Below are 10,000 nucleotides of genomic sequence, written 5' to 3' on the forward strand. Positions count from 1 at the left end.
ATTATACAAATTGTATGGACCCACTTTATATTAGGTGGCCTTAACTATGTACTAACATTTTGTTTATTTATTTGATACTATGCACTTATTGTGTACATACATGTCATTACATTGTACTTACATTTTTAAATAAACCTGCATGTAATTACCTGTAAATAATTTATGTGTAATTACACTGTTGACACTTCCCTTACACCTAATCCTACTCTTAAACTTACCAATACCACCACACCTGTACCTAACCCTACCCATATACCACCTCAGTATCAGCAAAAGTGTTTTGCAATACAATATGGACACAATAAGTACATTGTACTTATTTTTTGATGTAAGTACATAGTAGTTAAGGCCACCTAATATTGGGGCCAATTGTACTTATCACCCAAAATGAGAGACTTGGCTCACAATTGATTTTAATTGTTTACTGTTGTTTGCTGTTTACTGTGCAAAATAGTTTCTTTCAATTAGACTTTTTTATATCCATAATTATGGGGACTGGATGAAGTATATTGATAATCAACATTTACCTCAGTTTGTCCGCCATTTTGGATGGATTTTCTTTCTGTAAAAAAGGCATTACGGGATTACCTTTTCAAAGGATATATCCAGTGCTGAATTTGGCCATTTTGTGTGTGTTTGTGTGTGTCAGGGACACAGCTTAGATGTCTTTAAATGCTGTCTTAGTCAGCTCACTAGGTTTTCAAACAGAGCCAATGGATGCATTTTGTTTTCTACAATTGGTGCGTTTAAGTCTTCCTTAAAAGTTTGTATTATAAGTTGGGAAGTCATAATTACAAGTTCAATCAGGTGCGTTGTATGTTTTGGTACAATCTGCTAACACCACACTGAATGTTTAGGGGTGAACCTTAAGCGTTCCAATAATGTTTGCAAAATTATAAAATAAAATGTTCCAAAAAAGAAAAAAAGGTTACACTTTATTTCGATAGTCCACTTTAAACATTCTACTAACTATAAGTAACTTTGAAACTACATGTCAACTAACTGTCATTAGAGTATTAGTTGACTGTCAGTAGACTGGTAGTTTATGGTTAGGTGTTAGTGTTCGGGTTATTAGAATAAGTTGAATTGTAGTTGCCAAGTTACTTATAGTCAGTAGAATGTCTGTTGGCGGACCAACAAAATAATAGTTTTAGTAAATATTAATCAGACAGTCTACAAATACTCTAATGACAGTTAGTTGATATGTAGTTGCAAAGTTACTTATAGTTAGTAGAATGTCTAAAGTGGACGATCAAAATAAAGTGTTACCAAAAAGGGAGCTTTTAAAACAATTACAAAACTGAACGCTTTGAACATTCAAAGAATATTCAGGAATTAATTTTTTTATAACTTAATGGTAACATTAGCAAAATGTTCTTAGAAAATATTTTTGTTAGCTGGGTGTAAACTGAATTGCTATATATTCTATTGTATGTTGCACATGCAGGTTAGCTAGTTTATTGTAAATGAAAAAATAAATAATTTCAACTAATTTTCCTAACATTTCAACTACAGATGCATCCATTGTGTTCAGCATGTTTACTCACTGACATGTCTGTAATATTGTAATTACAACTTTGTGGTGTCATTTATGTGCGTACGACTATTTCCGAAATGACTTGAACGCTCCACATGCATGCAAAACCTTTTTTCAAGCAAGGAATTGTGGTTTGGCAATAAGTTCCTGCTTTTTTTTCTTTCTTCTAAATGTATGATATTTTTTTAAAGTAACTCAAATATTATTCAATAACATTACAGCAGGAGTAAAAACAAATGTGCATACAACTGAATGATTGTTAATCCAGCGGAAGAACATTGTTTGCACAGATAAGAATACTTGTGTACAATTATTGGTGAATAACACCTGCTGATGCATCTAAACATTTACTACCGTGTTAGGGTTACTAAAACATCAAATGAAGAAGACGTGCAAAGGACAAAATAAAACGATTCTTGTTCATAACCCAATTAAATCTGAAGTTTGAAATCTGACACTAACTACAGCATGTGTCCAGTGAGTCATCCAGGAGTCGTGCTTGACACGTGTGCCACCTGTATCTCCAGATAGCAAGAGAACTGTGCACGGCTGCATGTAACACTCTCCCTCAGCAGCACCGCAAATGAGAGCGAACAGGAAAAACAAGTGCATTTGACATTCACGGTCACGGGTGAAGCCTCACAGGGCAACAAGCCAACAGTCTGAGAGCGTGTTTCATCCTGGAAGATGTAGAGCGAGGAGGAAGAGGCTCAGAAAATGACAGCTGTGAACATCAACTGAAGGAACAAAGGCTGAACTTAGACGGGTCTGCCTTCTCTGGCTTCTACCTGCTCCTGTGGACATCCAATTTTGAATTTCAAAGCAATAGGTTGTGTTCCCTGCTGACTTCGGGTGCAAGTCTACGTTTCAGTGACTTGTGATTTAGTTATATTTTACTTGCACCCATGTGGAAAGTTCATAAATTGAAATGTAAATATTTAAAGGAACAGATCATCCTAAAATAATTTACTCACCCTTTGATGCTCCAAACTCTTTTGACTTTCTTTCTTCTGTCGAACATAAAAAGGGGAAGTTTAGCAGAATGCTTACAATGCTCTTTATTCATGCAATACATTCGTTAGTAAATTATTCTGGAAGAACAAAAATCATCACTGAATTATCATAAAATTAACACAATAGTAGCACAAGTAGGACGTATGACTAATGTACTTTTACCACATGACACAAAAACCAAAGGCTTTTTTGGCAGTTTAACATAAATGACGTCAAACTGCATCTAAAAGTGTGTTTAAAAAAAAAAAAAACAATGAAAACAAGCTTTGATGAGAATTGAGAGCTTTGGAAGGGTGACCAACGACTCATATTTGGTGCTATTCCTCATTTTATCGTGGGCTGTTCACATGAGACACGTGACAAGATATTCAAGATATTCTGCACAAGACAAGATATTCACGTTGCTGTTGTTGTATTTTCCTGATTTCATTTTGTGCTAACACTCACAAGTTTCTTTTGTCTTGCAGTTCGAGATTTTCTGGTTATAGCAGTGGGCACAGAGGCGGCCATTCGGTGCAATCTGAATGGGGACTATATCCTTACTCCCCTGCTGGACTGCTTAATCCTGAAGACCGTTAAAACTAAGGAAGTGCTTTTCAAATGGCCGTACTGTTACGTAAGGAAGTTTGGACAAGACACGGTAAGTTGCGGTCACTTTAAATTTCATTGACATGCTGCTATTTTGTCCTATCTATTAATTTATATATATATATATATATATATATATATATATATATATATATATATATATATATATATATATATATATATATATATATATATATAAGAAGTATATACACTACATTGCCAAAGGTATTGGGACACCCCTCCAAATCATTGGCTTCAGGTGTTCCAATCACTTCCATGGCCACAGGTGTATAAGTTCAAGAACCTATGCAGACTGCTTCCACAAACATTTGTGAAAGAATGGGTCGCCCTCAGGAGCTCAAGCTTCGTGTGGCCTTCAGATTAGCTCAAGAACAGTGCGTAGAGAGCTTCATGGAATGGGTTTCCATGGCCGAGCAGCTGCGTCCAAGCCTTACATCACTAAGTGCAATGCAAAGCGTCAGATGCAGTGGTGTAAAGCACGCCATCACTGGACTCTAGAGCAGTGGAGATGTGTTCTCTGGAGTGATTAATCACGCTTATCTATCTGGCAATCCGATGGACGAGTCTAGGTTTGGCGGTTGCCAAGAGAATGATACTTGCCTGACTGCACTGTGCCAAGTGTAAAGTTTGGTGGAGGGGGGGTTATGGTGTGGGGTTGTTTTTCAGGGGCAGGGCTTTACCCCTTAGTTCCAGTGAAAGAAACTCTTAATGCTTCAAGACATTTTGGACAATTTCATGCTCCCAACTTTGTGGGAACAGTTTGAGGATGACCCCTTCTTGTTCCAACATGACTGCGCACCAGTGCACAAATCAAGGTCCATAAAGACATGGATGAGCGAGTTTGGTGTGGAGGAACTTGACTGGTCTGCACAGAGTCCTGACCTCAACCCGATAGAACACCTTTGGGATGAATTAAAGCGGAGACTGTGAGCCAGGCCTTCTTATCCAACATCATTGCCTGACCTCACAAATGCGCTTCTAGAAGAATGGTCAAAAATTCCCATAAACACACTCCTAAACCTCGTGGAAAGCCTTCCCTGAAGAGTTGAAGCTGTTATAGCTGCAAAGGGTGGGACAACTCCGTATAAACCCTACGGATTAAGAATGGGATGTCATGTGCATGTAAAGGCTGGCATCCCAAAACTTTTGGCAATATAGTGTACCTCGTTTTGAAATTCGGTTTTTGGTATAGCATGGGGGAATGTTTTGGTATTCATTTATTAATTTATTATTTTTTTATTAATTTCATGTTTAAGAGAACTAGATCGGTCACTTATCCAATAGCTCACTCTGTGTCCTTCAGATGTGTTCGCAACATCAAGTAACCCTTGCAAACTCCATTTTGGGACATCTGTGTTCATAAAACCCTGCATACTGTATTTCAAATTATCAAAATTAAACTGATCAAAAGTGACAGTTGTCACGTAGTAGTAATGCGCACAATGAAAGGAGTAACAAAAAAAGGCATTATTAAATCCACAACGGAAAAAGGAGATCGTAGGCGTAAACAGAAACACAATCTCTTTTAACATAGACGATACCAGACAAAGGAACTGAGGAAAGTGGAGAGTAATCAACGTGAACAGAAACAGGTGTGTGGAACCAATTATCACACAAGGAAACTAACTAACCAAACTATTACACAAGATTTCCATTTCAAATGAATGCTGTCCTTTTGAACTTTCCATTCATCATAGAATCCTTACAAAAAGTATCACGGTTTTCACAGAAATATTAAGCAGCACAACTGCTTTCAACATTAATAATTATAGAAATATTTATTGAACAGCAAGTCTGTATTAGAATGATTTCTGGATCATGTGACACTGACTGAAGTTATGGCTAAAATTCAACTTTGTCATCACATGAATAAATTAGTAGAAAGTAGAAAAAAGTTATTTTTAAATTACAATAATATTTCACAATATTACTGTTTTTACTATATGTATGACATATCTAATATTTTAGCAAAACTGTTTCACATGTGGTACAATCAACATACAAAGAAATCCTTAAAATAAAAATATCACCAGATTAATTTATATATATATATATTATTGATATTTATAAATTAATTCATACTATATATATATATAATAAATAATGGTAACACTTTAGAATAATGGTCATTAGTTAACATTAGTTAACTACATTAGTTAACATTAACTAATAATGAACTGCACATATAAAGCGTTTATTAATCTTTGTTAATGTTAATTTCAACATTTACTAATGCATTATTAAAATCTTGTTAACATTAGTTAATGCACTGTGAACTAACATGAACAAACCATGAACAGCTGTATTTTCATTAACTAACATTAACAAAGATGAACAAATACAGTAACAAATGTACTGCTCATGGTTAGTTCATGTTAGTTTAATATATTAACAAATGTTAACTAATGACCATTATTCTAAAGCGTTACCTAAATAATAATAATAATAATATATATATTTATAATTATTTTTTTACTTTAATAAATCTACACACTTTTGAGCGCACATGTAAGGTGAAAGGAAAATGTTGTTACACCACAAAATATTTTTAAATGAAAGTTTCTTGAAAATGGTATAAAAGTTTTTTTAAACTATGAAACCAACATATAAATACAAATATTCAATTGTGATGTTTCCTTTCCTTTATCTTGTCATTGACCATTTGATGTAAATATGTAATATTTCTTCACTCTTTAATTTCAAAAGAGCGTAAGTGTTGTCACTGTGCAGGTGTGAGATTAAAAAAAGAATCAGTTTCCTCATTTAAATATATTGAATTTAATTTGCATGCTTTTTCTCTTGGGAAATAAACAGCCTTTCTTTATTAACGCCTGAGTGATTGTGGACAAACGTCTCTGGTCTGAAATAGATTTCATAACTTTCCCTTCTCTTTTCTTTCCCTCAGCTGTCTTTTTCCTTTGAGGCTGGTCGCAGATGTGAATCCGGTGAGGGGAATTTCGAGTTTGCAACCCATCAGGGTGAAAGACTGTTCAATGTTGTCAGTGCAGCCATCCACAATCTACCCAGACCATCTACAGCCATGCCGAACAGCCTTGACCATGCAGAACAAAGTACGGCTCAAGAAACCGTGGCCACGGATGAAACGTACGACTACACCATAGAAAGTCAAGGTTCTGACTTGTTACCTGAGGGCAAGATGCAGAAAGCACTGCAGCACACATCAAAAATGCTCAACCCTGCTTGGAGGAGCTTTTCTTTGGATGTAATAGAGCCACAAAGCGAAAGTCAAGAGACGAGCATTGACACCGACCTCGAGAATAAGGAAGCAATCTACGCCACAGTATCAAAAGCTCAGCCAAAAGCCACTTCCCCTTCAGACCCTAAAATGCACTGGCAAAACCTGAGAAAAGCTCTCCAGCAGTCTGCATCTCTCCGAGACTCTTTCACGACCAACGCTGACATTTCGCAGTTGTCTGATTTCGCGATCTCCCGGGAAGAGGGTGCACTTGAAGAGACGATGACCGCAGAGGATTTGACTGATTTGTTGGGTGATTCCATCCAGCAATTAGCAATTAATGACGCATTACAGAACATCAGTGAAGAACCAATTTATGCAGATCCACAGGACTTCCAAGCCAGGGCTCCGTGGGTTGTCAGTCCAGAGAATGATGAACCAGAGGAGGTCATGGGGGCTAATCAAAGAGCTCATGATGGGGCAGACTACCTAGCTGAGCATGACTTCTTCTCCAGCCCACAGGCCATGGCTGCCCCATCCAACCCCATGCAAAGTCCAGATGATATGTATTCAACTTATGACAATTTGAAGTTGAAGGGGGGGCGTATGTAACATGCATTTCTCTGTCAAAATCAAGGGAGGTGATTAATTAGAGTTGTGCCTGTTGAGTATAGGGGAGAGCGGGGCACAACCTAACGCAGGGTTAGTTGTAACACACATGGTTTAAAACTTTCCACACATGTCAGCATGACGAAACTTAGTGTATTTACTAGTTGCCATATCAACATTATTTCGATAAAATATTTTTTTTTTTTCAAAATCTTTGTCAAAGACAAATCTGATATTATTTTAATCTTATATCTGTTATTTAACAGTTGAGAGAGTTCTTTAATGGTGATCTTACCAGCAGCCACGGTTTAAATCCCAGTTGTGCAGATGGGGCGTGTTGTCCCACTGCGCTACAATGAGCCCCTATTAGATCTACGCTATTATATTCAATACTTTTATGAATTCTTTTGAGAAACCATGAGAAAAAGGTGAATAATGACTGATAGTCAATGTTCAGAAATGATTAATTATTATTATGTTTTTAACTATGCTGTATAGCTGTAAAAAATGATTTTATTTTAAAAAGTTCATAATTGTATTTTATTGACAAAATATTTTAGTTTGTCTTGGATATTTTTTTGATTATATAAGGTAAAATGTTAAGCTGTCATTTGGTCATGTTACAATGTACCCCTAACATGTTACAATGCACCCTAAATATGGGGATATGCATGTTGTCACATTTCACTTCCATTCTTTCGGGGTAAATCAAGAAAAAAGTATACACTGTATTAATGAAAAAAAAACATATAATTGTACTAGACGTGAGAAATTAATGTGGGAAAAAATAAAATCTCTGAACCCCATGTGGATTTACAAAAAATGAGAAAGTCAAAAAGCGTTAGGTTGTGGCCCGCTCTCCCTACACTATTTGGACAAAAGTATTGCAACAGACATCTTAATTATTATAAGTGTAAGTGGTATTATTGAAAGTGTAAGCATTCAGGAACAGCAGTAGCTAACGGAGTGGAGAGCACAAAGTCACAGAGTGCTGAGGCAAATGGTGCAAAAAAAAAAAAAAAAAATACAAATATCATAAAAGACAATACATAGCTGAAGAGTTCCAAACTGCCACTGGCATTAACCCATGCCATTGACAGAATTTTCTGTCATTTACGAGAAAACGCTTCCACGCCATTGACAGAATTTTCCAGCAATCCATGTTTTCACTGTTATAGGGTAGGGGGCGCTATTATACATCTTCTGAAAGAGTAGAGCATCTCTGGATCAAAACAAAAAACGATAAAACCATTGCTTACGCACGTTAAAATCTTTGACAAAAAAAGCTTTTTGTTTAGAATGTTGCTTTTTTATGAAACTTACATTCAAGTGTCGGTAAAAAATATTAGCTATTCATACAACAAAATATTCCGAGGGCCAGGAAAATGATAAAAAATGCTTCTTTTTTTTTACGCTGGTGGAGAAGGAGTTAATATCAGCACAAAAACAGTGTGGTGAGAGCAATGCAAGCCTCACATCACAAAGTACAATGGCAAATGTCGGATGGAGTGGTGTAAAGCACACCACTAATGGACTCTGAGCCAACTGTAAACTGTATGGTGGAGGAGGGGTAATGGTATAATGATGGTAACTCCTGTTTTCCAGGGCTAGGCTATATGCCCCTTACTTCCATGAAGGGAAATCTTAATGCTTCAGCATACCAATACATCGTGGACAACACCATGCTTCCAATTATGTGGGAACAGTTTGGGCAAGGCCCTTTTCCACTCCAGCATGACTGTGCAAAAAGCAAGGTCCATAAAGACATAGTTGGATGAGTTTGGTGTGGAAGAACTTGACTGGCCCACCTTGACCTCAACCCCATCGAACACCTCTGGGCAATGTTCCCTCTAAGCTGCGCGCGTGCAGAAAGAAAGAATAGAATAAAATGCCGTGCAGACGATAGACACAGACGCAAAATGTGGGGAGAAATCCATTTGATTGTAGTTTAAATGAGAAATAATTGCAGTGCTCTGTTCTGCTATCGTGTTAAAACCGGTGGATGCGGTTTACAGGTTTCATAGAAAGACAATGATGTCACAGTGAGTCGTGTTTGCGGTCCAAATAGCTCAAAATGAGAGGCAACGAGAAACGCAAAGACTGGAATAAAACCTCATGTTTTAAAGAAGAGTGGCTTGATTAAGTGGTGGAAATAACAGATGATGGACACAGCACGGGAACAAAACGGACATTTACAGTGTAGCGTGCAAACTCCAAACACCAAAGTAACACACATCAGTTTGTGTGTGTGGTTTGGGTTTCAGTGATGTTTAGATATAAAAGAGTTCACATCTTCCCATGAACATATTTAGCTATTTATCTATTTAATTACTTCAGTTAGGTTTTTTTTTAAAAACAAATTGAAGCATTTAAACTGATATAATATACTATCATTTTAAATACTTCCATTAGTTTTCTATTATATTATAGGCTATTATAATTGTAGTGTAAGCCTAATAAAGAATTGATCTCACAAGGAGATCCTTGCCATTAAAACGTTTGAAAACCCCTGATATAGAAAATCTTGGAAATTCATAAGCAATAAACAAACATTTAATATAGATGGTTTAATGCTGCCTGTCGCCAATAAATGACTGTACAAAAACACATTAAGAACCATCTCAGTGTAACCGCTTAATTATTTTCATATTATATTATATTATATTATATTATATTATATTATATTATATTATATTATATTATATTATATTATATTATATTATAATATTATATTGTAAAAATTGAACTGTCCTGGGGGAGATTTTAATAGTATTTCTAGGTAAAGAAGACTACAGATTTATCAGCACTGTAGAATGTGCTTAATTTAGTGACTTCTGAATTAACTTTTTTTAATTTATTTAATATATCACTAAGTTACATCAATGGATAAATAAAATAGAAATGGCACATTCAAGTTAAAAGTTATAACTGCATGATGAAAGCATTTTTTTTTGTGTGCGTTTACATAAGCTGTACAGGTAAAGAATGTTTTTGCTCAGGTGACCAAAATGTCCGCCCAATAGAGAAAAGTTTTT

General features: G+C 35.9%; 1 protein-coding gene across 2 annotated transcripts in view; it reads left to right on the forward strand.

Moving 5' to 3' along the window:
- Positions 1–7,972, forward strand: part of dok2l (docking protein 2-like) — a 22,179-nt gene extending 14,207 nt beyond the window's left edge. The window contains exons 4-6 of one of the 2 annotated variants that reach the window (XM_079803818.1): positions 3,019–3,191; positions 6,066–7,010; positions 7,811–7,972. In XM_079803818.1, the coding sequence (XP_079659944.1) occupies positions 3,019–3,191; positions 6,066–6,968 (1,076 nt within the window). In that variant the 3' untranslated portion in view covers positions 6,969–7,010; positions 7,811–7,972. Of the gene's footprint in view, positions 1–3,018; positions 3,192–6,065; positions 7,778–7,810 lie in introns of those variants that run through there. The other variant, XM_079803817.1, reaches the window with a different exon arrangement.
- Positions 7,973–10,000: the final 2,028 nt, after the last annotated feature.

The sequence above is a fragment of the Gobio gobio genome, assembly GCF_949357685.1.
Source record: "Gobio gobio genome assembly, chromosome: 22".
Taxonomy (NCBI): domain Eukaryota; kingdom Metazoa; phylum Chordata; class Actinopteri; order Cypriniformes; family Gobionidae; genus Gobio; species Gobio gobio.